The sequence below is a fragment of the Opisthocomus hoazin genome, chromosome 9 (genome assembly GCF_030867145.1).
Source record: "Opisthocomus hoazin isolate bOpiHoa1 chromosome 9, bOpiHoa1.hap1, whole genome shotgun sequence".
NCBI lineage: Eukaryota > Metazoa > Chordata > Aves > Opisthocomiformes > Opisthocomidae > Opisthocomus > Opisthocomus hoazin.
The window spans coordinates 43,648,436-43,675,880 of record NC_134422.1 but is presented as its reverse complement, the minus strand read 5'-3'; the positions used below and the strand labels follow the sequence as shown (position 1 = coordinate 43,675,880).

The 27,445-nt window shown below is 42.0% G+C and overlaps 2 protein-coding genes across 13 annotated transcripts in view; both read left to right on the top strand.

Annotated features, from left to right (window-relative positions):
• Window positions 1-12,515, top strand: part of ANKRD44 (ankyrin repeat domain 44) — a 132,940-nt gene extending 120,425 nt beyond the window's left edge. For 5 of the 10 annotated variants that reach the window (XM_075430813.1, XM_075430816.1, XM_075430812.1 and 2 more), the window contains exons 23-28: window positions 834-917; window positions 2,225-2,370; window positions 3,240-3,322; window positions 4,318-4,400; window positions 5,513-5,604; window positions 7,822-8,931. In XM_075430813.1, the coding sequence (XP_075286928.1) occupies window positions 834-917; window positions 2,225-2,370; window positions 3,240-3,322; window positions 4,318-4,400; window positions 5,513-5,604; window positions 7,822-8,087 (754 nt within the window). In that variant the 3' untranslated portion in view covers window positions 8,088-8,931. Of the gene's footprint in view, window positions 1-833; window positions 918-2,224; window positions 2,371-3,239; window positions 3,323-4,317; window positions 4,401-5,512; window positions 5,605-5,897; window positions 5,999-7,821; window positions 8,932-9,258 lie in introns of those variants that run through there. The other 5 variants (XM_075430821.1, XM_009937814.2, XM_075430817.1 and 2 more) reach the window with 3 other exon arrangements.
• Window positions 12,516-13,263: 748 nt separating this feature from the next.
• PGAP1 (post-GPI attachment to proteins inositol deacylase 1) overlaps window positions 13,264-27,445 on the top strand; it is a 41,808-nt gene continuing 27,626 nt past the window's right edge. For all 3 annotated transcript variants that reach the window (XM_075430824.1, XM_075430823.1, XM_075430822.1), the window contains exons 1-8: window positions 13,264-13,431; window positions 16,942-17,095; window positions 20,237-20,412; window positions 21,063-21,234; window positions 22,326-22,486; window positions 24,088-24,140; window positions 24,317-24,383; window positions 25,807-25,912. In XM_075430824.1, the coding sequence (XP_075286939.1) occupies window positions 13,288-13,431; window positions 16,942-17,095; window positions 20,237-20,412; window positions 21,063-21,234; window positions 22,326-22,486; window positions 24,088-24,140; window positions 24,317-24,383; window positions 25,807-25,912 (1,033 nt within the window). In that variant the 5' untranslated portion in view covers window positions 13,264-13,287. The remainder of the gene's footprint in view (window positions 13,432-16,941; window positions 17,096-20,236; window positions 20,413-21,062; window positions 21,235-22,325; window positions 22,487-24,087; window positions 24,141-24,316; window positions 24,384-25,806; window positions 25,913-27,445) is intronic.

Below are 27,445 nucleotides of genomic sequence, written 5' to 3'. Positions count from 1 at the left end.
ATCATTGGAAAGCAGAAAAGTAGTTTGCCGTGTATCAAACTTTGAAATAACCCAATATATTAGAGAAGTACAAGCATATATAAAGTACTAGTTTTACTCTGCCTAAAATAAAATTACTTGTGGCTGAAACATAGTATTTGAAACCTGAATTTCAAGTGATGGCTTTGAAATTTTGTTTTTCAATATTTTTTAAACCAGTATGTAATTCTCAAACCCATTAAAAATGTGTGCAACTTTAAAAAGCATGCAAATTTAAAGTGAAAACAGCTGCTCATCCAGTGTGGGTGTGTGTTAGCTATACTATATGCCCAATATTGTTACTAAACACTGTTCATTTTCATAATGAAATGAGATAAATTAACAATAACCAGGAAGGGTATTAATTGAGCACATCCATCAGGGAAAAGTATTAAATGTGTGAGTTGGAAGAGACGTGGGCTTCAGCACCCAAAGCATTAGAATAAAGCTTTCTCTACGTAGGTGACTCTGACCGAGTGCTTTCCAGATCCAGGTGAGGCTGACATCTAAAGGATTTTCGGGTATTAAGGTTTTAATCCTGGGTTTGTGCTGCACTTCAGTTACCCGTGTGCACAGCGAATTGCAGGACCGGCTTTGCTTTAGAAACTGAAATTCACAGTAGCAGATGCAGTTTGGTTAATGGGAGAGAGGATGAACGATCAGAAATGTGACTGAAAGCGTTATAGCAACAGTGTGTTAGGAGAGCTTATAAATAACCAGTAAGAAGTATTAATGGGAAGTGAAGTAAATTAATATTGGAAAGTGGGAAAAGATGTAGCCTTTTTACCTTTTTGAAAATGTCTTTTCTTTGGCAGAATCAATGATCACGAAAACTGTGCATCGCTGCTCATCGGAGCCATTGATGCCAGCATTGTCAATTGCAAAGATGACAAAGGAAGGTAATGGTTTCTGAAACAAACGGCATTTCATCTTCATGAATCCATCAAGTATTTTCTGTAATTCCTTCCGAACCTCTGGAACTAATTCTTATCTGGTATGGCTGAGCTAAGGCTTGTCACGCTGACTCTTTCAGCCAGCAGTTTACACTGCAACAGGGTTAAGTGGTGGCTCCCTTGAAGCAAGAAAATAGGAAGTGCTCAATTTCATAGTACACATGAAAAGAAATACAAAAGAAATGGTTTTGTTTGTTTAGAACAGCTACGACTGTAGGCTGTTTCCCTGGACCAGCTTTCTCTGTTACATATTTAAATACGTTTATCTTTGCTAAATGGAGTGATACTGTGTACACACAGAAAAGTATTTCATTAAAAGCTTTAATGGCATGTTAGCATTCTCAGGGCACAAAGCTCAAAACATCTATGCAGCCAAATAATACTGATACAGCAAGAGACATGCATGCAGCCAAATCCTTCATTTGTCATGTTGATAATCTCCTCCCTACGTGTGTGTGTAAATATATTTTTAATTAAAATTGCTGAAAATTCTAAAAATTGAATACTCATAATTTCTATTAATTAAAACAAATTCAAGACCTTCAGTAATGGTGATTGCTTACTCCCGTAAGGGTGAGACCACCTTGCCCTTACTGATAAGCAAAAACTGAAGACTGTGAGCTGCGTTGTGTCCCAGCTGTCTTTGCTCTCTGTTAGTCACACTTCAGACCCAAAATGCCATAGGCAGATGGCAAACGAATTCTAGTGTCTCAGTCTCGTGGAAACTGATAACCTTCACAGTGGGTAGGATTCCTTCTGCCTTTTACAGCAATACTGGTATTGTAACTTGTTGCTGCAGTATTTTCTATTCTAATTTAAAATAACTTTGTTTTTTACAATAATGGTTCTGTTCTTTTCTGACAGTTCTTCCCATCTCAGGCTTGTTAAAAAAAATAAAACCAGATTAATAAGAATGAGGGATTGTACTGCTTTTTGCGTTACGCATTATGCTCCATTAAACTAAGTATGCTGCTAACATGCAATTCTCCACAGTATCCTATCTCCGCAGTACCACGTGCGCCTTATGCTCCCCTTTTTTTAAAGTTTGTTGCACCAGGTCAGAGGCTGTCAGTATTATTTAACTTATTTCAGATGCTGCTAGTGTAACATTCCCCTGGTGATAACTCAAAGTTTCATAGGGGGAGAAAAAAAACCCACAGTCTTGCCCCTTCAGATTGTTGGGCAGGTGAGTGAAGAGGAATCTTCACTTCATCATCCTTCAGCAACAGCTGTGGCCGTTACTGTCCCCACAGAACGCCCCTCCACGCAGCAGCCTTCGCAGACCACGTGGAGTGCCTCCAGCTCCTCCTGAGTCACAGCGCACAAGTGAACGCCGCGGATCACGCCGGGAGAACGCCGCTCATGATGGCAGCTCTGAACGGTCACGTGGGTGCTGTGGGTGAGTACGGCCTCGCCTCTGCTCACCCTCAACGGTGACTGCTACAGCAGTTACTATCCCAAACAGGTAGTCGCTTTTTTCCCTGTGAAAAATAAGGAAGAAAAAATAAATAGCGCGGATGTCTGTAAGAAGCTACCTTTATGTCTGCAACAAATTTCTGTTGCTTCTCAGTCATTGTTTCTCAGCAGTCTTAGTGCACGTTTGCAATAGCAAACTGGAGTCTTACTTCCTCCTAAGCACGCACTGTAAGGGGCGCGAGGGGAGCACAAATTCTGTTCTCCTGTTTATTTCCTTGATTTTATTGAGCGGTAAAACTGCACGTGTGAAAACGCTTGTGTAACCTTTCTTCCCGCTCTGTTACAGGAAGTCCTATTCTTCAAACGGCAGCTATCAGCCGCTGCCCTTCCGGGCCAGACTGCATACTATAGACATGCAGATCAGGGTCGTATTGGCGTAGCAGAATTCCATTTTCTCTAGCTTCAACTGCACAGACTGCGCCCTAAATTCTTTCTGTCCGCTTAGTCCTCTCAAAGCAGGCCCTGCAGTTGTTCTCGGGAGAAGCTGATTCAGGCAGAACTTGCTGACCTGCAAGTGGAGGAATTCTGTCACTAAATTAAGAGGAATATATGTTTGACAGTTTGGGGCACAGTGAATGAGCTGTTAGCTCTGCCTTTGCTTGCCGATTAACTCCACAACATTAGTCTGTTCTCATTCGTTATTTGCACTTCATGTTCGCAAAGCTTACATCACATAAAGGCTTAATTGATTAGCATGTATGCACACACATACTGAAACAGTAAACTTTTTCCTCTGTTTTTACACGTTCATCTGCCCATTGTTTGCTCACCGATTTGTATTCTGTACCTCAGACTTCTTGGTGAACATTGCCAAGGCTGACCTGACATTAAAAGACAAGGAGCTGAATACATCTTTGCACTTGGCTAGCAGTAAAGTAAGTTGAAGACCTCTGTATGCTTCTGTTCTCTTTGCAGTCTGTCTGTCTGTGTTTATTCTCCTCAAAATTTTTCTGCCAGGGAAATGCTGCCAGTCAAACTTGGGGTGAGGAAGGGAGCATTGTTACAAGCTTTTTGCCAAGTCTGCTTCGAGGTTTAGTAAACTGAGAAATGGGTGCCTCTTATGGCAGCTGAAACATAAGGAAGGGAAACGAAGGGAAATAGTGGAAAATCCTTCGAGATTTTACCAAATAATCTCACTATAAAATAGCTTAATGTAGGGTTGGTGGCAAAGGAAAAAAAACAAACAACTCATTCTCCAATTTCTGTGGAAGGAACCCCAAATTTTCCTGTATGCTCGGCAGCAGTAAAACCAGAGGCATCGATCAGATTGATGGCGGTGTGTTTCCCCACCCTTTCTTCCTCTTAATTCCAATTGCTGCTGCTATTTCTGCAAGAACAAATGCCCACGGGATTCCCTCTCCGGAGACCTTTTGCTTCCCCCTGCTCACAGGCTGGGTGCCAGCGCGATGGTGTGACTCCCGTTTCCGCACCAGCCCCTCCGAACTCGCGAGGTCCCCGGGCAGCCGCGCGCCTGCCAGGGCTGCAGCCTCGGCGCCTGCGACGCGCTGCGCTGAAACAGTGCCAGAAATGAGGCCCGGGTCCGTATGATTTCCACAGTTCTAGTGAATAATCCATTGAATGCTCTTCTGGAAAGCTGAGGAGGTGAAGTCCTAGATAATGAACGGAGGGGTGAAAGGCAGGTGAATGTCTAAATTTCTAGATGTGCTAAAGCATCCTCGCAGAGGCGGTTTGTAAACGGTATTTTAAGGCTCCTGCAGATCACCTACTACATATCCTTATAAGCTGAGTAGCATGTTTTGTATTTCAAATTGAGTTATTAAATTTCACTTTTATATGTAACATTTCTTTTGCCTCGGTTTCAAACTCCTCAGCAAATTAACGCTGTTTGGTTTTTTTTCCCACACTACAGGGTCATGAAAAATGTGCCTTGTTAATACTTGACAAGATACAAGAACAGAGCCTTATTAATGCAAAAAATAATGCATTGCAGACGTAAGTACAGCCTGATCCTCTCCAGTTCAGCTGACTTGCCAGAAGATTCCAATTTAGCATTTCAAACTCAAGTCTCGGATTTTTTCATAAAACAAAAAAGTTAATTACTGATTTTTTTGAGTGGTTGCCCTTGAAAAGACCAGATTTGTATTGCATTTTCACTTTTAATTTTGATTGCTTTGATAACAAGTCTATACATGGTCTGGTGGAAAAATTACATGAGGTCATTGATATGAAGACTATATCAGAATGTCTAATAATCATGTGAATGTGTAGGTAAACATCTGGCATTTCCTAGCTTTTTGAGCTTTACCTTAAATCTAAATAATTTATTTAGACCGAAGGTGGTACATTTCATTTTCAGAGGGTTTTTTAGGTGATATTTTACATGCAACTCCCGTCCATCAGAGTTAGAACCATCGATACTCTCACTCCAGCTGCAGCTGTTTGACTGGTCTGGGGGAATCCCACAGGCAAAGAGTCAACCACGAGCCCGGGTGGCGGATCACCTACTGCTTGTGGAAGACTTCATTCCACCGCAGCCCTTTTCTCCCCCTTCCAGTACGAAATTGCTTTCCTGTCCCACCGGCTGCCCCCAAACAGGAGCCCTGGGTGTTGGCCCAGGAAGGGAACGAACCAGTCCTTATTTTCAATTTCCAGCTGCTCTGCAGTAACAGAGATTACCAGTCAAGTAGCCAAGGGTAAAAAGGCAACACCATAATTTTGAGCAGTCTGTCGTAGCCAGAATGAAGGACGGAACAAAGGCGTCTTCAGTCTTAGATTCATTTTCCTTTTAAATGTCAATTGTGTGCTGAAAACAGTGGAAAACTGAGAGCTTTTTAAAGAAAGCCTTTAGACTGGAAAGTATTAAGCAATCTTTGTGTATGTAAAGGTAATTCTACTTGTCTTGCACATACGTTTTATGGATGTGGAACACAAGGATTATTTTAAAGGCTATAATATAATTTAATGTCTACAATATAATTGTAATGATCCAAAAAAGGAAAACGTTCTCTTTCTGATGCCGGGTATGCTTTGAGCATTACCTGGATTTTTTTTTTTAGAAAGTCTATTTTTAACTGAACTTGAATTTAGTTGTTATGTTTTTGCAGACCTCTCCATATTGCTGCACGAAACGGCTTAAAGATGGTGGTTGAAGAGTTGCTAGCCAAAGGGGCATGTGTCCTAGCAGTAGATGAAAATGGTAAGTAAATAATGCACTCTGACAGTCTTCCGTAGGACCCAACAGGTAATTTTACAACAGACCGAAGCAGTAGACTTAAAAGCTGATGATAGACATCATCAATGCTTTTACCCTTCCAAGAACAGACAATGAGCTGTGTGAGTACCTATTTAAAACCAAACCAAACCAAACCAAACCAAACCTATTTATTTTTCTTTAATATGAAAATGTATTTTAAACATCACAGCGGTCCCTTTTACTGTTCATTTTGCATGTACTGTCAACAGCTAGTCTTTTTTAATGCTTGAGTGCAGTGGTAACTTGAATTTCCTAAACATGCAAGTGGCACCGGATAATTCTGACGCCTTGCAGAAGAATTAAGGATTATGCATTCAATCAGCGCATGTTTTAATGGGTAGGAAGAAAACCATCAACATATGTTTGACTGTGTCCTAGTTCATTCTGAGATCAAAGCTTGTGCTTTCCAATTGTCTGACCTAATCCAAGATGCAAAGTAAATTACCGTTGCCTCACACAATACATGATCAGTTAATAAATCTGATAATTTTGTTTCAGATCTCAGTGAAGTCCTTCCCTAAGCATTATAAAGCCCATAGAGGGCTATGCTTCTATAATTACTGTTTTCAAAAATGTCTTCCTGAAATAAGCTGGTCTTTCTTACCACACTGACTTCATGGCATTAATGTAACCATTCGGTACTGCCACCTCCCCATCTCTATAAAGTAACAATAATAATACTTACCCATCATGGCAAGAGATTTGAGATCTGTGGATGAAAAGAACTGAGTGGTGAGTATTTACTACTAAGCAAATGCTACCTAGCTATGCTTGCACGAAGGAGTTCCACTGAAGTCCTTTGGCCCTACCCTAACCTCGTTTTAGAGAGAGGGGACAGAAAAACGAACCAGACTAACTTCTAACCACAGTTTTTATCATCAAAACTGCACATACAGATCCAGCTAATGTGTGTGTATGTAACGAGTGAAAATTAAGTTTAAATTTGGTAGACATTTAATTTTTCTAGGAACAACCGCATACATAGTTGAAAAGAGAGAAATTTAAGTACAATCTTAGTATAAGTACAACTCTAAAGAATATTCACGCTTGGAACTCCATGGAAGAGGAAATTCCATTTAGGGTATGCATCACTGCAGTCAGTCCTTAATGTGGGTCGTTTGCTGCACAACTGCGCTCACACTTGTCCACCCAACTCACCCACACCGCAGGTGCTCTCAGCTTACTCGAGGCAGTAGGATACCGGCAGTGGTCATCGCCTCAGACTGCTGTTGCTGCAGCACTCCAGATTTAGCCATCTTCCAAAGAATTTGTTTGCTCTCGGTATAAGGGAGGATTTGCTGGGAAGTGCTGGAGTACTACGCAGCTGCCTGCGAAGCGCACAGACAGCAAGTGTTACCAGCAAACTGGCTTCCAGGATTCGTGTCCCCGAAGAGCTGCTTTAGGGGCAGCGCTTGGACGGGAGCCACGTTAGATGGCAGCAAAGACAAACTTCTAATAGCTCCCCCGTTCTTCGTTTTACTGACATCTGTAGCATATTAACTTTCTATTCAAAGCGTATGCCATGCTCTCGGAATACAGTCATTCTTCTTCTAACATAATGTAAATTTGGGCAACTAAACATCCACATAGCCATACCAGCTATACGTGTACCACATGCACTGGTCCAATTCTTTTCTCTCGTAATTTAATTCCTAAATAAACTGCATTCTGAGTTGAGTAGCTACTCAACTGACCAGTCTTTAAAATTGTTTGCTTGTTACTTCAGAATGTTTTAAACTAATACCTCTGTGTTCTAACGAAAGCCGTTGTTCTCAGAATGAGACTTGTTCATACGCACAGAAACTGAGGCCGGTTTCTGTCCCTGTTGCCGCACTCCCCGTGTTCTCTACCCACCATACCGTCCGTGCTGTAGAACCGTGTTTAGCAAGTGCTTTGATTCATATTGTGAAGTCTGTTTGCTGCCTGGTTTTACAACAGTAGTGCTTGTTGTGGTCACAGTGATTTAAACGCTCCATAAAGTGTGTATTTTCCCGGCATGTCTCATTTAAAATAAGTAACCCGCCCCTGTTGCCTGGCATGACCGTAGCTGAGCATACATCTCCTGCTTACGGCGTCTCCTAGAGATGTATATGAGGAATGCTCGGTGCCAGTCCCGGTACCCTTCGTACTAACCATTGCCTTGTCTGCATTTGTGCCCAGGTCATACGCCAGCCCTGGCTTGCGCTCCTAACAAAGACGTGGCTGACTGCCTGGCACTCATTTTGGCTACCATGATGCCTTTTTCTCCTTCCAGTTCAGTGACGGCTTTCAACTTCGTTTGTTTTAAAAAAGACAATTTGGGCAGGACACATCTCTGCGATGGCTCCAGTGTGGGTAGCATTAACTCTTACAATAAGCCCTTGAGTAATAACGTAGGAACAGAGGATGGGTACAACGAAAACGATTCGGATTCTGAAACATTTTGACTTTTTGGTATTGAAAAACCTTTTTTCCCTTCTTATTTCGTTTCAGCTTTATTTTTGTCTTTTCAGACAGCTTAAATCCCATGGCTATACTCTTAACTATTATTCTTGACAAGTAGGTATTGAAAGATTCGTAGTGTTGGTGGGAATCGAGCCTTTAAATAACAAAGTTAGAGGGATTTACTGGAACGTATTCCCATTAACGTTCTGCAGCTTTTCAGCTCCCTCATGTTTTCTTTAGGCCCCAAGTGCCCGTCGGAAGTCTCTACCTCTTATTTTAAGTAGAAAAAGAGAAAATGCCTTTTTTCTTTTTGACAGCACAAATAAGTAGGGAACTGTTTGTACAAAGTTCTTAACGTGTTTTAGCTGTCCCTTTCGTACAGGAACGTATTTCCAAGGCAGCCTTCATAGACTGGAGCGTCACCCCCCTTTCCTCTGTTTGTCTGTTTCCTGCTTCCAGGGGCTGTGTTAATTAGATATTTTTGTTTTACACAAACCAAAGGTGAAATTGTAAATCTTTAAACTGCCTGTATTACTTTCTACAGGAAATGAAACTTTTTACATTCTGCGTGTATTAAGCACTTAAAGCTACAGAAGGCACTTTTTACAGTTCTTAGTGGCAGCACACAATTAGAAAAATAGTTATAAACTCTGCAGGCCAAATTCTACTCGTCCCACCGTATTTCCCCGCGGAAGTTAGCAGAACCACTTGTGTAAAATCAAAATCACTTGGCCCTTATTTTCCTTCAATTCAGCACAAACATGTACAGTTTATTTGCACTACCGAATTAGGGTCATGAGACGTTTGTCACCTGAGCCATTAACCATGAATCTCGTATCAGGGGTGGGGGGGTGGGAAGGAAGGTGTAAACAAAGGTGTATGTAAAAGTTTATAATGACTTGCCAACTTAAATGGATTTTTTTCCTTTTCTATGCTTAATAACTTATTTTTACTGTAAACAGCATCGAATTTTAAAATACTGTTGCCAGTGTTTGGATTAACAGAGCAGAGATAAAGCAATGAAAGCGTAACACCAAAAGTTGCAATACCAAACACCAGAAAACATAGCAGCGTGCCGCGCAGGGGAACGGAGATACATGCTAGAAAAGCCTACTGTCACCAGCTCCTAAAGCAATGTCAGCTTTGTGAATATGTTTACTCCTTCTGCCAAAGTTTCTAGGTCAAATGGACCACGACCCTCGTCTGCAACAGATGTACAAAAGGAAGAATGAGACTTTGTAAACAAACTAAACAAAAAGCTAAACAAACAAAACAAACAAAAACTAACCAGCTGTACCAAGAGGACCAAAATGCTTCAGTAATTAAACGGAAGACTTTGCTACTTTTATTTTTTCTTCAAATGTGAGTGACATAATGAAGTAGTTTTTCTAAACCATAAAAATATAAACTTTTGTGGGAATGAGCAGTCTTGAGTGAATTTTACATTTTATGACGCAGGTTTCAAGTTGACATTTGTAACTGATGATGTGTTGACCACAGGTGGTTTTTTTTCCCAGACTAAAGAATATGTTCATAGACTTTTAATGTAAATGTGTTTATATTTATTTGAAATTAAACAAACACCCAGGAAAAATAACTATGGCTTGTTCTCCTAGTTAGCATTTGTGCATACTGTTTGGCATGATGCAAAATGAAATGTGAATCCGATGGCCTGAGTAGAAAAAGGAAGGGCTGACGCACTTCGGGAGAGGGCCCGCTTTCATGTCTGGAAGGCAAAGACCAAGTCCACGGGCTACACTGCTAAAAAGCAAAACACCTTCCACCATTTCAGAGCACAAGACTGGCACCCAGCCCCTTGCCAGGCAAGCGGGAGGACGCTGTACAGCTACAGGAACGAGGGGAAAAGGTATTGCAGCGTGGAGTCAAGGGGCGGAAGTCCCCGAGCTCCCACTCGGGCTATCTGCAGGCCTGCGTCTGTGCCGGGAGGGTGAAGTGAGCCTCCTCGGGGCACGCTCTCGGCAGGCTAAATGAAAAGCAAGGATTTTTATTTCAGTTGCAGTTGCTAGCCGTGTTCCACTGAACTGTTAAAATCTATCGACAGATTCCAGTTCTTTAATGGGGAAAAATATTTATATAAGAAGTTTATTTTGCCATGCTAAAATTAAATGTTGTTTCCTGGAACATTAACAGATTTCTGAAGTTTACAAGAAAAAATCACAAGGGATAGTGTCTCTAAAGGTGAACGTTTCTCTTCCCTCAGCCCTGTATTTTCTGCAGTAGAATGACAGAGAAGTCGAAACCTTGGTTTTCTCCTCAGAAATAGCACAGAATAACATCTTTATGACTGATTTTTCTCAGCGTTTTTGCTTTTAAAAGTTTCAGAATAGCAACACCCACCTTACTTTAAGCACTGAAAGTAAGAGGAGAGATCAGTCATTAAAGTTGTCAGTGGTTTCTGTTTAAAAATCAATGGAAATCCCAAATTTCGCTTTTTTTATGTGGAACGATGGCAATGGAAACAAATAAACAAAAGGGAGACGGCTGCCACCTCTCTGACAGCAGGATCAGCCTGTTCATCTTAGTTCAACCAGAGATGTAGGTAGGCTCCTGGGCAGGATTACTTACAAGTCTCACCCTGCCATACAGAACGTTAACGCTCTCCTGCATGACGTTGCTTCATGAGGAGAAAACCAGTCCTCTTTACAAGGAGGACGTTGTATTATTTTAAGCAGCCATTTAAAAAATGTCAGTATTTTTACTTGCTACTGTACAGAGTTACTGAAAATATTTCTGTATATTTGCAATACCTCCTAACTCTGGTAATTGCGTCGTGCAACAACTGCTGCCTCTTAACGACGCAAGCAACACCACAGAAGCACAGGTGATTACTGAATTACTTTGATCCTTCTAGGAACCAAATCTAAACTTTCCCGACTAAGCTTTCCCGAAAACTAACAGTGATGTAAGAATGCAGTATTCCAAAAATCATTGCAACACACGACCTGTTAGCATCTTAAGGGCATTGGGAAAGGCATGTTTTGAGTGTGGTGTATTTGGGGGGAAAACTGTCACGAGCAAGACACTTGGACGTACTCAGTATGGGCCTGTCCCACATCTCATGTGAGTTACCAGAATCCCTTTTCTTACATGCTAGTACATTAATCTGTAATGTAATTTATCACATGTAGAAATAGGGCAGATCTTTAAGCATGGGATTAATCTTACTCTTGTAAATAATCACCTTGCCTTTCCACAAGAGTAATCACCCATAATTGTTGCACTTGACCCTGGATCCTGCAACGTACAGCACGTGGACGACTTCTGCGTCTGCACCAAGCGAAGGGTCTCTGGGGAGGGGCGGCCGTCTCCCCGGGTGTGATAGCAGGACGGTCCCGTCCCGTATGCCAGCCACAGCTGCAGGTGGGATCCACAGCAGGGTGGGCTCCCGAGTCTCTCCTAAACACTGAGTTACAACCTCCGGACTGCCTGAAATTGCTGTGAAATAGCTCAGGGGATTTCTGTTCATCGCTACTAAAAGGGCACCACAATGTGTTTGGTACTTTTATGCAGTAAACAACTGCCAGGTTATTGAATTAGAACAAACACATGAAATGAATTGTTTATCCATTGTACTGTTGAGAAACTTGGTTATGTATCTTGAGGATGATTTAAAAAAAAAATTGTGATTTTTATTCTTAGTCCTGTAAGAAATATTAGAGTGCCTTTTTATATTTGTGTATTATGAAAATGTTTTGTGAACTTGTCTTTTTTTTTTAAATTGAGTGTTATAAAAGCAATATATTATCAGTAAATTTTCATTTCAGACCTTCTTTGAATGTATAAAGTGTTTCTTCTTTTCACATGTTCTACCTGCATTGAAATGAAAATTAATATGCTAAATTTCTATAGGAATAATGTATAATTTTTGCAGTGCTGAAAATGCGTTCTTATTACACAAAAAGTAAACCTTAGGTCAGTGTTATAGGAAGGGGCGTTTTAAACTAGTGACAATCTGAGTGTGTGTATAAAATGTAATTTTATGCGTTTCTAATGCAGTGATCTACATATTAAAGCCAGTATCTCACGTTTTGTAGTTTTGTCTTATATTTTATGCTTTAGCATGTGCAATATATCTTTACAAACCATGGTGATACGAATCTGGTGCCAGTGTTATATTTTGCATAACGTTTGTAATGTAAAATATCGTTTGACGGTTTCAGTGGGGTTTTGTCAGTATTGTTCGCTTTTGTAAACTGAAGTTTAAGGACTGGGGTAAACGTCACACGCAAAATGAGGAAACAGACTTACTTCAGTGAACGCCTTGGAATTCCGCCTGAATCTTCTCAAGCACAGTTTAGTAACTTTTCCAACTACTGAATGCTGTATTAATGTAATGAAGAACCCTAACTGTAAACTACTCTCGCAATGCATTCAGATGGTTATTTTTACAAATAAAAGTGGTACAAATACTGTTGGAAAACGCTTTTTTCTTTCTTTTAGAGGAGGGGGAAAAGCTTAAGTGTTTAGCAGCGAGGAAAATGAAAATGCAGCTCTATGCATTTCCACTTTGTACCTGCCTCGTAACTACCCCTTGTCTCGGTACGCTGATGTTAGTATTGCTTCCTCTGTAGACTGAAGAAAAACCGGGTTTTGTCAGCGATTAAATACTTCTCTGTTGGTTCTCCCCGCTGAGCAACAGCGGCCGCGGTGTGTCGTGCCTCGGGGGGAGGCGGCTGTCCCAGAGGCTCAAGCCCAGCCAAGAAAAGAGCCTACAGCTGGTAAAAGGCAGCCCAGAGAAGCCCGACCCCGCTCCCTCCGCACCCCCGGCCCTCGCCGGCGGGGATAAACCATTTCGAGGCCCGCAAGCGCCGAGGGGCCGGGGCCGCTGCCTGCTGCCCGGTACCGCCCGCTGAGGGGCCGAGGGGAAGGAGCCTCCTCACGGTGCAGCGCGCTGACCCCACCTCCCCCTCATGGCGGACGCACCGCCCCCCCGCCAGTTACCGGCTGGGGGCAGCCCGCGCGTAGCTTCCTGACCTCCCCGCCATGGCTCCCAGGCCCGCGACGTGGCGGCCGGCCCCTCCTCAGCCCGGCGGAGCGGCGGCCACCCGAGCGCCGGACCTCCCCAAGATGGCGGCGGGCAGGGCGTGGCGCCCGCCGCCCCGCCCCGCTCCCACCGGCCCGCTCCCGCCGCCCCGCCCCAGCGAGCGGGGAGCCGGGGGCTGCGCTCCGCTGCTGGGCGCGATGGGGCGGGCGGGCCGCCGGCTGGCCGCGCTGCTCTACGGGGCGCTGGCGGGGCTGGTGCTGCTGGGGGTGCGGGACGTGCTCTTCCTCTACGAGGAGAACCGGTGCGCCATGACCTACATGTACGAGTACCCCGAGTACCTGGTGAGTGTGGCGGCGGGCGCGGAGGGAGCGGGTGGCAGCCGGGGCCGTCGCCGCGGGCGGGAGACGCTTGTCCGAGGCGCGGGCCTCCCCTGGCCGCTTCCCCGCTCCGGAGGCCGCGGGAGGGCCGCTCCCGGCTGCTCCCGTCGCTGTCGGGTTGGGTCGCTTGCCGCTCCCGGAGGCGGCCGGGGCAGGGCCGGCTTCGGCTTGTGCCGGGGCAGGGGGAAAGCCGCCCGCCCGGGCGGTGGCGAGGCAGCCGCCGGGACCGCTTCCGATCCTCCGGCCTGTGGTTACCTGAGGTAAACGCGGCCGGAAGCTGATCCAGGCTGCTGCAGAGGCTGGGCCGGGCCCCCTCAGAGCACCGGTGGCGCCCGGGAGGTGGAGGCTTGCGCTTCCCGCTCCCTTTCGTGGCTGTGCGCCCCGTGAAGCGATGGTGTGTCGAGGAGACGGCCCCGTCTGCAGTGCTGCGTCCAGCTCTGGGCTCCCCGGCTCAAGAAAGATGAGGAGCTACTGGAGAGAGCCCAGCGGAGGGCTACGAGGATGAGGAGGGGACTGGAGCATCTCTCCTACGAGGAGAGGCTGAGGGAGCTGGGCTTGTTCAGCCTGGAGAAGAGAAGGCTGCGAGGGGACCTTAGAAATGCCGATCAATATCTGCAGGGTGGGTGTCAGGAGGATGGGGCCAAGCTCTTTTCAGTGGTGCCCAGCGACAGGACAAGGGGCAACGGGCACAAACTGAAGCAGAGGAAGCTCCGTCTGAACATGAGGAAGAACTTCTTCCCTCTGAGGGTGACGGAGCACTGGCACAGGCTGCCCAGAGGGGCTGTGGAGTCTCCTTCTCTGGAGATATTCAAGACCCGCCTGGACGCGGTCCTGTGCAGCCTGCTGTAGGTGACCCTGCTTCAGCAGGGGGTTGGACTTGGGGATCCCCAGAGGTCCCTTCCAGCCCTGAACACTGATTCTGGGATTCTGTGAAGCGAGCGGCTGCAGTTGAAATAAGGAGTGCGTTTCCCAGGCTAGCCAGCAGCCGTGCCAAGTCCCCTCGGCGGGCGCTTCAGAGGTGGCACGGTCCCACAGCGTGTGGGAGAACCTGTACGCCTGTCTGAAGTCCCTCCTGCCTTTGGAAACCCCTTTAAGCCTCCTGAAAGACCTCTTTGAAAACCTCGGGTCACTTGGAGAGGACTGCTGATGGAACTGCTGTTCTCCAGACGCGGTGTGATGGCTTAGTACGTGAGCGTACGCAGGGTGGCTGCTGATGCTGCGTGCAGTTGTTAGAAAACAATTTCTCTTTCTAATAGTAGTTCTTATTACAGGATTTTCTGTCCTGTTAAAAGCATCCCAAAGCATGATTTGTTGCCTCCTAAACATTGATTTAGCACTATCTAGGATATAAGCAATGTTGGGGGTGGGGGGGAAAGTGTTCTAAGTAATACTCACTTCTGAAGTAGGTTGCAAGCTGCCTTGCATAGCAAAGAAGATCTTAAAGCAAAACCTTAGGGCCTAAATTGGTCATGAAGCAGCAAGTTAGTTTTTGGATCTATCTGCCTCATTTGCTGACCTTGACACAGTCGTGTTAGCCTACAAAAGAGAGCCTTGGTATAGCTACAAGGGTTGTTTTGTCAGTGCTGTAGGACAACGCTGTGTGAGCAGCTGCAAATATTTAAATGCTACGCGGTAAGTTTTCAGATCTCCTAGAGCCAAAACCTGCTTGGGCTTCAGTCTGAAGCCAACCAGCAGAAAGTTACTGGCAAAATCTGCGTGGTGGTGTTGGAGGTTGCCTGCAATCCTCATCTGCCACCACGCGTCTTCTGTACTTACTCATTATGTCAGGGCTTAAACGCTGAGCGACTTTTGGCAAGTGTTGTGCAGGTGAGAGGTGCGAGGCTCAAGGGGCAGGCAGTAGCTGCGTGCAGGAGATGCAAGTCACAGCTGGCTGTATTGCCTCTCTGAATGTCTGTTCCCTGAATAACCGCTTTTACTGTGTGGAAAACGGTACTTTTTTGGGGGCAGAAATGGTGGATTTGTCTGGGTTTGTGAAGGCAGCTTACTTCTCAATTACCTCTTTATTGTTGGAGGAGTTGTTTGTGTAATTTTTAACGTCTTTGTAATGCTGGCCTTGGCAGGAAGCCACAAGGTAGGAATTTCAGGTGAAAGGTACCTGTCCTCCCTTCCGGATTGGGTATCACATTGCAAAACACACAACTATTGGAGCAGTTAAGCGTAAGAAGTTTCATTTCTTTTGTGTCGAACAGTGTGGGTTAGCTCACAGTCAAGCTAATCCCGAGTAATGCAATTAGTTTGGAATTTTTTTTGCTTTTTTGTACTTAACGGAATTTTTTTCTAAGAGTTGTAGAAATACGGTGTTTGAATTTAACCTACCCTTGTCCTGTTCAGCTAAGCTTGGTAAGAGATTCAGAAGTTAGTGATGAGGGCTTTCTCACATAGGCCTAATTTCTTCTGGAAGTAGGGTGAAGAATGAAGCCTACACCGACACCGTAAAAAGTTACGGTAGCTCATTACAAACTAATTATATAACCACTGTCTTGAGAATTCAGAATTTAAAACCACCGTCATGGAACACGAGCGTCTGTTTTCCTTTGCCGTTACGTGCTCCCATTTTGCTGTAATATTTGAGCACTGTGATTTGCAGAAATAAAACCCAGTATCTTGCTAGTACAGTTATCGCGGATTGTGTAGGTTTTTGCATTCAACATTGACCCAAAGAAGTCAGCTCATTAATTTTATGTTCCTTAAAAGTTTTTGAAAAGACAGGGAGCCAGGAAGATACCATATAAGAACAGTTGGATAGGATTATTTGGTCCATCAGGAAGTCAACATATCTTGATGGCACTCTTCTTTTAGTAAAGAAAACATTAATTTTTGTTTTTTCAAAGAGTTTTGAAAGCCTTTGAAAAAGAGCAGTAGAAAGGAATGAGAAAGGGCCAGTGAGGTGGGTGAGGTTGGAATGGTGAGATGACGGAGGAAAGGGAAACAACATCCAAAGGATGATCTGAAGACAGAAGCCCTGAACAAAGCTTAAACTTTTGTGTTCTTAGTGAAGGAATTAAACATTCTCTTTAACACTCCCCTGCCCCAGTTCCTGCTCTCAAATTGTCATATCCCCAGAGAACTGGCTGGGTTTTGATGTGCCTTTTTTTTTTCTTTCCCCTTTGTCCCCCTGTAGTATAAGGCTAGGTTCACTTTATGAATGTGCAGCATAACAAGATACAGAATTGCATGCAATGGCTGCTTGTTTCAAAGCCAGTTAGTCGCTGTTTCAAGTAAGTAGCTGTGGCCACTCATTAGGCACAGTAATACCTACTTCAACAAAATACTTGATAATTTGATTATTTTTTTAAAGCAAACCCCAGTATTTCATTCCGTATTCTTTAGACTGTAACTTAAAACAATACATAAACCATAAGCCAATCATTTAAATTACTGAATAGTGACTATATTTTCTTGTTTGCGACAATATAGGTAAAGTAATTGTTTTCTTTTTAACTTTTACAACAGAAAATAAAATTACCCAAGAAAACAGCCAGGCGATACCCAGCATATGAGCTCTATCTCTATGGGGAGGGGAACTACGCTGAAGAAAACAAAAATCTCCTATTGACAGGAATTCCAGTTCTCTTTCTTCCTGGGAATGCTGGCAGCTACAAACAAGGTAAGCTTTTAGGGGAGTTGTAGGTATGTTACAAAGAGCTCTCGTGTTTATGCATTAGTTAATAGCAAGAAGATTTCAGTTTGAAATAATATCAACAAAAGTCATAATGATTGATCATATTATGGTGTAGATGCCCCTGTTAGTCCCCGGTTAATTTCAGTCCATCAGAAGACTTAATTTTTGTTTGAAATGCGTTGAACAGTTGAGCTATAGTATTTTTCTGGAGTAAGACTTCAACTTTTGAAAGCCAGAAACAGTACCGTTTATGCCGTACGATGGCAGCGCTGCACACTCGCTGTGTTTTTGATCACAAACATCTAGCTGGTTTTGATTTGAACAATGTTTAGTGCAGTTATGCCAGATAAAACAAGAGCTGAATTTGATTACAAGAAACTGAACAAGCTCCCATCTGTGATGTGAAGTAATGATGGGCTGTAGAAATCGGCATCATCTTGTGGCTTGCCCCGTAGCTTCATTATCTCCTGCCTCTCTGTGTAGTGGTGTTTTTTCTTTAGCATCATCTTCCCACTTTACACATAGCCTCCTTTTTTTTCCAGGTTATTCCCTCTTACGTTTCTAGGCTCCAAATGAAAAGAAGTAATAATTTTAAAGCATTTTTGTTTTTCATTGTGAATACCAAATTCAGTAGTTTGATGAACATGCAGTATTATGTTTCAGTGTTTATCCAAGTATCCGATATTCCTTCCAGGCTGGGTTTGTCAGACCGTTAGTTGTGTTCTCTAAAAGGTGCTTTGAAACAGTAACACTCTTACCACGGTAGCAAAATGGATGTGTAGGTATGGGGAGAACCACCGTGGTCTAAACCTTAATGTCTTACTGTGACAGTTTTTCCTTATATTTGCACTGAACTTGATCATTAAATTATCTGATTTCAGAGAACCTTTTATTTTCTTATGTTATTTATTTTCTTTGAGAATATACCTGTTTAGCTTATAATAAAGTAAAATATTTTACCAACTTGTACGTTCAGAAAGCCCATGCAGACTCGCAGGCACAACAGTATCCAAAGATGATTACGAATATGATGATTATGAAGGATACCGTATGGATTTTTGTAATTGTGTATGAAGTATTGCAAATCTGTGAATTAATGCTGTCTCTAAAACCAGGGTAGTACATGACTATGCAGGAAATAAAATGGTACTTTCAGGGTATGTTAGGAACCAAAAGGCAGTATATGAAGAAAAACTAGGTGACTAGAAGTACTACATGCTGTGGATATAATGTGCTACTTAAGATCAGTAAATATTTAAATATTTATTCTTTGTTTTGAGAAATTGATTTAGGGAGACTGGCAACAAGTCATATGTGCATTTTTCAAAATAAATAAATTGTTCTGCCTTAACCAGCGGCTCAGAATAGTTTTTGTTTTGTTATGGAGTTTATGAAAATTCGTATTTCGTTCGAATTTATTGTGGGCTAACACACTTTAATTCCGATACCCAGGTGAGCAGAGAAGGTGTTGCTATTGTTATTTTCAGACTTGTTTAAAATATATTTGTATTTGCTGAGCAATAAAGACAGAAGTGCTGCTGCTGCCTTTGCTGGGCTGGTTATTTTGATGTGCTACAGGCACTTTTGCAACATGTTAATCCATCGTCTTTCACAGGCACTGAAATGAACCTTTTAAAATGTACATAATGGAGACTTTGAGTCAAAGATGGTGATCTGGTTTAATTGTTGGGAATGAACCTGAGACTGGGAGAAGGGACACCCTGAGTTCTACGCAGGAATCTGTCATGTGCTTGCCTTGTCATCTGTGGCAATATTCTTGTTCCTTTTAGCATGACCTCCAAGATGGAAAGTTGTGATCAGATACTTGATCTTTTAAATACTTTTTAGGTCTTTTCAAACCATTTTGAAGATGTCCTTATAGCTTATTAGCTTTAGATAGAATCGGTGAAATGACTGACTACAAATTAGGTTTAGAATTTTCATCATACTGATAATATTTGGACATATACAGTATTTCATAAGCATTACTTTCCCATTTCATGAGCTGTGTTGAGATTTGCTTGATATGTTAATTTCTATAGCAAAGTTTTCCAGGAAGGAGGATTCTGCAGGCTGCAGATCTCTGGAACTGTTGCACTCTAGAAGAATCTTGCTTCTGCATGCTGGATTTGGGCAGACCTCTCTGGCCACTGTTAGTTATTCTATATACTTGCTTTTGGGACTTTCTCTTTTATTTTCTTCTTTCCCTGCTGTGTTTTTTGTTTGCAGGCGTTACTGTTCCCATCCTGCCATGTCTCCATGGAAACTTAGGGACAATCCTGCACTCAGAAGGCTGCATTAAATAGCAGCCGGGGTTAGATGGAGAAGACAGGTCAGAAGCAAGACCTTGTAAACAGAATGTATTCTCCCTCAAGATTCTAGGTCAAAAAGTGTCCTTTCGGGTTTGGTTTTCCAATCCCCTATACATATCTTGGTGGGATTTAGGAATGCTGACCTAGAGTTGATGGTCTTCAAAGGAATTTTGGGAAAGCCTAGCAGTAGTAATGCCTCTGGAACTGAAGTCAGGAATGCTCGTTTTGCCTTCTTGTCCTGAAGGTGCAAATGAGATGAGAAAAGCACCCCTCAGGTAGAGGAACGTAATCCTTGATCTTGTATAAATTATTTTTTTGACATAAAATATCTCTGTAGTCAGCAGTAAGCGAAGTCACAGGCCTAACTGCCATAAGCTCTGGGTAATTCATTCCAAACTTTTTCATCTAATCAGGTTTGTTCTTTCCACATTCTTCTGTAAGCTCTTGTTATGAGATGTTTAGTAATATTTTTTTTGTCAGAGGGATTCTTGTAAAAACAGGAAATAATTATTTCTTTTCTCATTTTACAATTCGGTTCTGACTGACTGGTGATGGTTTTGCCCTGATTATTTGTATCTTCAAATCTGCTTTTGTAAAACAAGTGTGATTGATAGCATACTAGAAAAGAGATTATTTGCTTTTTGGATGTCTTTTTCATGCTTTTTTTATGTATTTATAAATGACTTGAGATGAACAAAGGATTTAATGTAACATTTGTTTCTTAAGAGATTATATAGTTGTGTGTTTGTCTACTAATGATGATGCTAAGCAGTGACTGTTAGGCTGTTCTAATTGATGTGGTTTCTTTTCCTAGTACGTTCTCTTGGCTCCATTGCGCTTAGGAAAGCGGAAGATGTTGACTTCAAGTATCATTTTAATTTCTTCAGTGTCAACTTTAATGAGGAGTTGGTTGCATTGTATGGTGGTAGTCTGCAACGACAGACCAAGTTTGTGCATGAATGCATAAAAGTAATTCTTAAGTTGTACAGGGTAAGCACTGACATATGTGGAATAATGTACTTGCATTTTGGAATGGAATTCTGGGCTTCCTTTTCTGCTGGAAAACTGAAGGATGGTGTATGAGGGAGGGAGACTTTATAATCTGTGTAGATAAATGAATGTGATAATAGTGCTATAGACAATTGCTGCTCTTCAGTAGATTTTTTTAAATGCTTGTGACAATCCCAGAGCTTTGGTTAGGTTCTATATTGTGTTTCTAAATAAATACTTCCATGCACAGCGTATGCTTTTTTGTAGTAGAGAAGTAAACTTCCCCTAGCTTATTAAACTATTATATTAATAATACTAGCATCACCTTACATCCAGTTTTCTCTAGGAAAGTGCTTTGATATCCTATGTCCCTAAGAGTGTCAGAAATTAGGAGAAGTTTCAGTTTCTTAGGCTTACACTGGCTATATAATATTTCCTTCTGAGCTGGAAACTTCATGTTAAGCACCTTTTTTTGAGATAGCAACTAAATTGATATTCATTTTGTAAACTCGTCAAGTTGAGACTAGTTAATATTATCCTTGAGAGGATGCAAGTTAATTTTGGGAACAAAAATGTACAACTGATAACCACAGAGTTCAATGTCAAATCTGTTTTTGATGTGTCTCATTACTCTTTGCTCTTTTCTTAAGGGTCGAGAATTTGCACCGACTAGTGTTGCAATAGTAGGTCATTCCATGGGTGGTCTGGTTGCAAGAGCATTGCTTACTCTGAAGAATTTTAAGCCTGAGCTGATAAACCTCCTCATTACGCAAGCCACACCTCATGTAGCACCTGTAATGCCTTTAGACAAATACCTTACTGGTAAGTACTGCAGGTTGTCTAATTACACTGTATTTCTTTATTGCTCCTCTCAAACACTAATAGGTGAGATTTTTCCAAATCAACAGCAAAATGTGCTGGTTTATTTACTGTAATTCATCTATTCCTTTCTTACTCGGGTGGTTGTTTGAGAGCACTAGGACACTGAGAGAAATAAGGTGTCTTATAAAATGGATTATGTGGACTTGAGCTTCTCTGCAGGGTTCGGAGCTCTCAATAATTTGTAATTTCAGTAAGTTGCAGAGCAGGTTACTAAATTTGTAAGCTCTCCAGTGAATGGCATTTTTTCTTTCTCTTTTGTGAACGTTGACCTCTGTAATGGTTTTCTTTATGAAATGAATTGCCTAAATAGTTATTTCTGTAGGAGCTGCTAAACCGAGTATTTGTCACGCCTGAAGGTCGGGGGTGTGTGTATGAGAATATTAAATGTAGATATAGTTATAGATTTTATATAATATATTTACACAAAAGTTAGATCTTATTTTCTGCTCACCTAAATAACTGTGGCATAAAACATGAAGTATAGTCTTTATGGATGTACTACACACTTGAAAAGCTAGATTTGACTAAATGATGCTGATGAAATATATGCTTAGTGATAATTGTGCTGCTGCATGTAGATATTGGGGGAATTGGTAAAGGAAAGGGAATAGACATTTATTTTCGTTATTCTCTGTGGCACCTGAGAGGAATGGATTATCTCTAACTGCTGAATTTGATTTATTGTGCTTGTATTAATTCTCCCTCCTATAGTTGATTGCAATGCAATGCTGCTTCCTTGCTGACTGTTTTGGGACTGTGGCTGTCCATAAAAGAAACCTGTGGTTTGCCACTTAAACAGTATGCATGCTCAGCTGACGTAGAAAGTGTAAGCGTATCTGTCTGACCCACCTGCTACCTGCTTGGGGTTAAAACAACAATTTTCCTTCCTTACATGAATCAAAAGTGATAATCAGAGCTTGAATGCCTTTAAGGGGGCTTACAGAAACTTTTAGTTCAATGTTTCTGTACCATTTTTTGTATATCAAATAGACTTATGGGGAAATCATGACTGATTTTAATGTATTTTACAGATTTTTATACAGCTGTAAACAAGCACTGGATTCTGAATGCCCAAGACTTAAGAAATTTAACTACCCTTTCTGTGGCGGGAGGATTCAGAGATTACCAAGTTCGTTCAGGACTGGCTTTCCTACCAAGATTGAGTCAACATGACAGTGCCTTATCTGTTGTGGTAAAAAAGCAAACTGTTTTTTTGTCTTTGCACGGAGCTCTGTTAGATAGCTATTTAAGTAATGCATGTATCTGTGTCTGATTGTAGTCTACATATGCAGCACTGTATAACTAAATATGAAAATACTTCAAATGAAAACATGAAATAGTGTACGGTTATAAAATCATAAATAGTTGATGTAGTATAAATGAGTGTCCACTGGAGGGGTGTGTGTTGGGATCGATTTGAATCATCTACCACTTGGTACTGTTTCTTCTCACCACTTTCTTGCAGTTTTTCAGTTTCGGAACTCAGATTTTATTTTGCCGGGTTTTTGCAAGAGATGTGTATATGGAGACTGCCAGATATGCAGTATAGCAGTGGACTGCTTGCTTGATTATAAAAAGAGAGGTCTGGCTTGGAGTCTTCTTTTAGTAGTTATTGTTTTTTCAAAGAACTTGCGAATAGAAAGGAGGTAGTGGATCATCAAGTCCAGTATTCAGCTTTTGCAGGTATCTGTCTTCCAAAATTAATCAAGAGACATCATAGTTAGGTTTGTCATTCCATCCCCCACCATCAACCTGTTCCCTACATGGAAGAAGCTGGAAAACGGTCACCAGTAGGGAGAAAATTTGTAATTTCCAATGTCCATTTACTGTGCAAGGCAGTTTTTAAATGCATTTGTTCTGACATCAGCTTGAAGTATTATCTGAAACAGATGTCATTCCCTTGGTGTTTACCTCCCTGTCCACTGTATGTGAAAAGCTGTCTGCAAATCATCTCAGCTCTGATTCGGCTAGGCTAAGAAGATTAGCCCTGCGTTCCCTTTGTCCTAGTAACCGTTCTCTGCATCTGCTCTACTTTCATTTCTCTGGAGTGTTGGTGACCAGAACTTTGCATGAAACCTCGTGTGTAGTGGTACCAGTTCCTTCTTGTGTTTGTTTGGTTTGTGGGGTTTGGGTTTTTTGTCTTGTTTTGGGGGTTGTTTTGTTGTTGTTTGGTTTGTTTGTTTTTTTTCTTCCCAACTGTAATGTGTTAATAATTCATAGCTTACTTAAACCAAGTTGTACAACCAGGTGATGAGCTCCATTTATGGGAGGCATTTTTGGTGTTACTAGTTCCTAAAATGCAGTACGTGCAATACACGTATACAGATGAATAGCTTCAGCCAGTCCACTTCTTTCTGCATGGTGCTGTGATGCTTCTTTCTGTTGAGGATGCCCTTGATGTTTCAGCAGCCGCTTTCATTGGCATGCTTCTGTTTTCATGTGCCAGGATCACTTATTGACATAGTAAGATTAGTCATAGGAGTGGTCTGACAAAATTTGTGGTAAGTTTCCTCCACATGGTTATTTGCCCTTTCACCATTAGTCTCCTCTGTCTAACATAGATAACTTGATCATGTTGGTTTACAAGTCCTGGTTTACCAGTGCTTCAGCACTTGTAAGACTTTTGACTCGGGAAGTCATTCTGTTGTACCCTAGTCCCTGAAACTCTTAAGATAAACGCTATTCTTTTTAATAATTGCACAAATATGTTTAAATAAGGAGGCAAAAGGCTTGCTTAGAATTTTAAATTGTTGAATGCTAACAAAATCTTAACTCTCTTCCTTCCCCAAACAGAGCTCAGCTGTGCCTAGAGCTTGGGCCTCGACAGACCATCTCTCCATAGTGTGGTAAGCTAATGGAACGAAGGTCAATTGACTGACTGTACATCGCTCTGTTCTCTACTGTTATCACATTATACAATAATCTGACATCAGCATAGTATTATTATGATGTCTCTTCTGACCACTTTTATTCCCCTGGATATTTCTTTTCTAGATTTAATTTTACTTTTTCTGTCTTCTAGGTGCAAAGAATTGATCCTGGCTACCATTAGAGCTTTTTTTGATCTCATAGATGAAAACACAAGGCAGGTTTGTATGTTTGATCTCCTGTGTATTTCCCCATCACACTTTCTTCTGTCCCAGAATGCTTAATCAGGACAAATATCACCCTACTATACAGAAAACTCCTTTTTGATTATTTTAAGTCATGCTGACAAAATTGTTGCCGTTTTGCGCCAGTCACTGAAAAATCCCACGGCTTTATGTTGTTTGACCAACGTGTCAGAAATAATTAGGTGTCAACTCCGTTTTTATTATTGACTGCTTGATTCTTTATAGCTGGCATGTGGGCTGAACTTTTTTTCCATAATGCAGCAAGTTTAGCTGACCTTGCGCCAGGATAAACAAATTTTGCTAGCTGTGTAGCTTTGAATGTGACCTCTCAATGTGTGTTTGAGTCACCTTCTCTGACTAGTACACAAAGGGTGAAAAGCTGTGGTAGTTTGTCTTGGACGTAATACTTCTCGAACTTCCCCATGTGCTGTCATCATAGTGGCCAGCAAGTATTTGTGGTCGTCTTTTGCAAATAGTGCTTACAAAAATAGAATGCAAGTTAAATACTAGCATATTTGTTTACCTCCAGCTACCATTATTTATTGCTTTTCTAAACAAATATCTTGCATCATACTTTCTGAGAACCGTTGGAGAAATCTCCCGTTGTACTCTGTTCTCTTTCTGAAGGGTTGTGCAGCAATAAACATTAAGGTCCGACAGGTTGAAAATATGTAAGAGCAGAGCCCCAGATGTAGACGAGGAAGGCTTCCAGGTGTTCTTTTTAAGGCTGTTTGCGCAGACTTCTCTAGTTTCTTAGGTGTAGTCACTTTAACATGTGATTTAGAGAGACAGAAAGGGGGGACAGTTGTTTCAGAGTTGACTGGCAGTGTGCTGGAGGGTAAAACTTTTCAGAAATCAGTTGTAACACCCACAGTTTTGAAAAGCCAAATAGGCAAAAATTTCTTCTGGAAATCTGATTTTGAAAAAACCAAACCAGCTCCCAACAAAAGTGAATCCCAGTGTAGCTCTACAGCTGTCTGGATGCTTGAAATATTAAGATGCGATGTAGTAAGCTGGATTTGTGAACTCTGACTAGTAAACATAAATATGAGAATTTTTCCTAAACTCTAGCATAAGTGTGTTATTTCAGGAAGACTGTATGCGTGTCCGTAAAGGACTTTCAATAGAATGGTTTCCTTGTGTTAAAGAGTAGGCAAGGATATAAAACTAAAAGTTTTGGCAATGCTTTATAACATGTAGACTTTCTGTATTGCAGTGATTGAATATTGATGGCACTTTATTTGTTCAGATTAGTGAATTTAGAATAGAAAGTGTACCGTGTCTTCTAACACTCTCTCCTGCCTTCATCCCCAAGACTCCATCGCTAGCTATGATCGTGTAACGATTGTAAATCACACAAGCTGGTAAAATAAAATTTGACAATGTGCTCTTTTTTTAGATAACGGAGGATCCAAAGAAGAGGATGTCTGTACTGAATCACCACTTTGTGAGACATCCTGCAAAGATATTTCAGGAAAACCCTGATGCTTTTACAGAGCTCACAGGTGTGCAGCAGTTTTCTTCTGAGCAGAATTCAATGATACTCCTTTGTTAATAGTTAATCTTCTCACTTACAAGCATTTGAAATGCATTCTGTCCTTCTTCAGACATTGCTTAAAATGATATACGGGCCGTAGACCTAAGCTGTCAGCCTGTGTGTGGTTTCACCACTGAACAGATTAAAATGGATAGGAGCAAAAATCTGTCACTTCTGTACGGCTTAGGTTCTGGGGGACGGGCAGGACTCATATTTACACCAGGATGTCTAGCAGGCAATCCCAGAAATCGGGAATAGCTGGATGTCAAAAGTACAGTCTAATCTGTCCCCACGCTTGCGAGAGGGATAGTATGGGTGTTGTAGAGCCATTGTGTTAGTTTTGTGCTACTAGTGGAAATCCTGAATATTCAGACATGCATCATCAGTCACTTCTTTTTTTTTTGGTGACGTGGCAGGGTAGAATGGACTGCACACTAACGGTTTCCTTCTAACTGCTGAGAATGCATAGTTGAACGTGAGAAATTTTGACTGCATGGAGTCTTGGGAACTAAACAGAACTTTTGCAGGGCACAGCTGTATTCCTAGTTTTGCTGAAGCAGGCTGAACCATTTTATGAAAACCATTTTATTTCAGGAATTTTCTTAATGTAAGTTGCTGCAGAAATACTAAGGTAACCTGAACTTTGGTGTCACGTTTTGGCCACCCCAGTATAAGAAGGCATTTAGGCACTGACATATACTGAAGTGAGTACGGAGCAGAGGACCAGGAGCAGAGGACCACCCAGATGGTTAGCTCCTGGGGCAGAGGGGCTGAGTGAACTGGGTTGGTTTTTTTTTTTCCGTAAAGAGAATGCTGAGGGGGATCCTGTTGCTGTCTTCAACTACTTAATGAAACATTGGAGAGAAGGCGAAGCTGGGTTTTTCTCAGAGGTGCACAGTTATAACACAATATGCAGCAGAGTCCAGTTACAACAAAAGAAATTCCAATTAGGTATTACGAAAATATACTTCACCAGGAGCGTGGTCAAACACTGGAACAGGTGCCCAACAGGTTGTGGAACTGATTTTGTTTGGTTGCCTTTTACAGGGTCAGTTTTTAGCAGCAAGAAGGAATATGTTTAAATTGGATTTCACGTTTGCATCTTTCTATTTGTGGTGACCTCTTGACCCTTAGCTAAATTTCTGTGATGAACTAGTTACACAGAAGAAAGATACTTTCTTGCATGACAGTTTGCATTGTTTGTATCTCTGGTTGCTTCATTATTCTGTCTTTTTTTTTCTTCAGACATACCTTTAAACTGCTACGGTTTTCTTGTACGTCTTATTCACAGAATCACAGAATGTTCGGGGTTGGCAGGGCCCTCTGTGGGTCACCCAGCCCAACCCTCCTGCCCAAGCAGGGTCACCCAGAGCAGGCTGCACAGGACCGCGTCCAGGCGGGGCTGGAATATCTCCAGAGAAGGAGACTCCACAACCTCCCTGGGCAGCCTGGGCCAGGGCTCCGTCACCCTCAGAGGGAAGAAGTTCTTCCTCATCTTCAG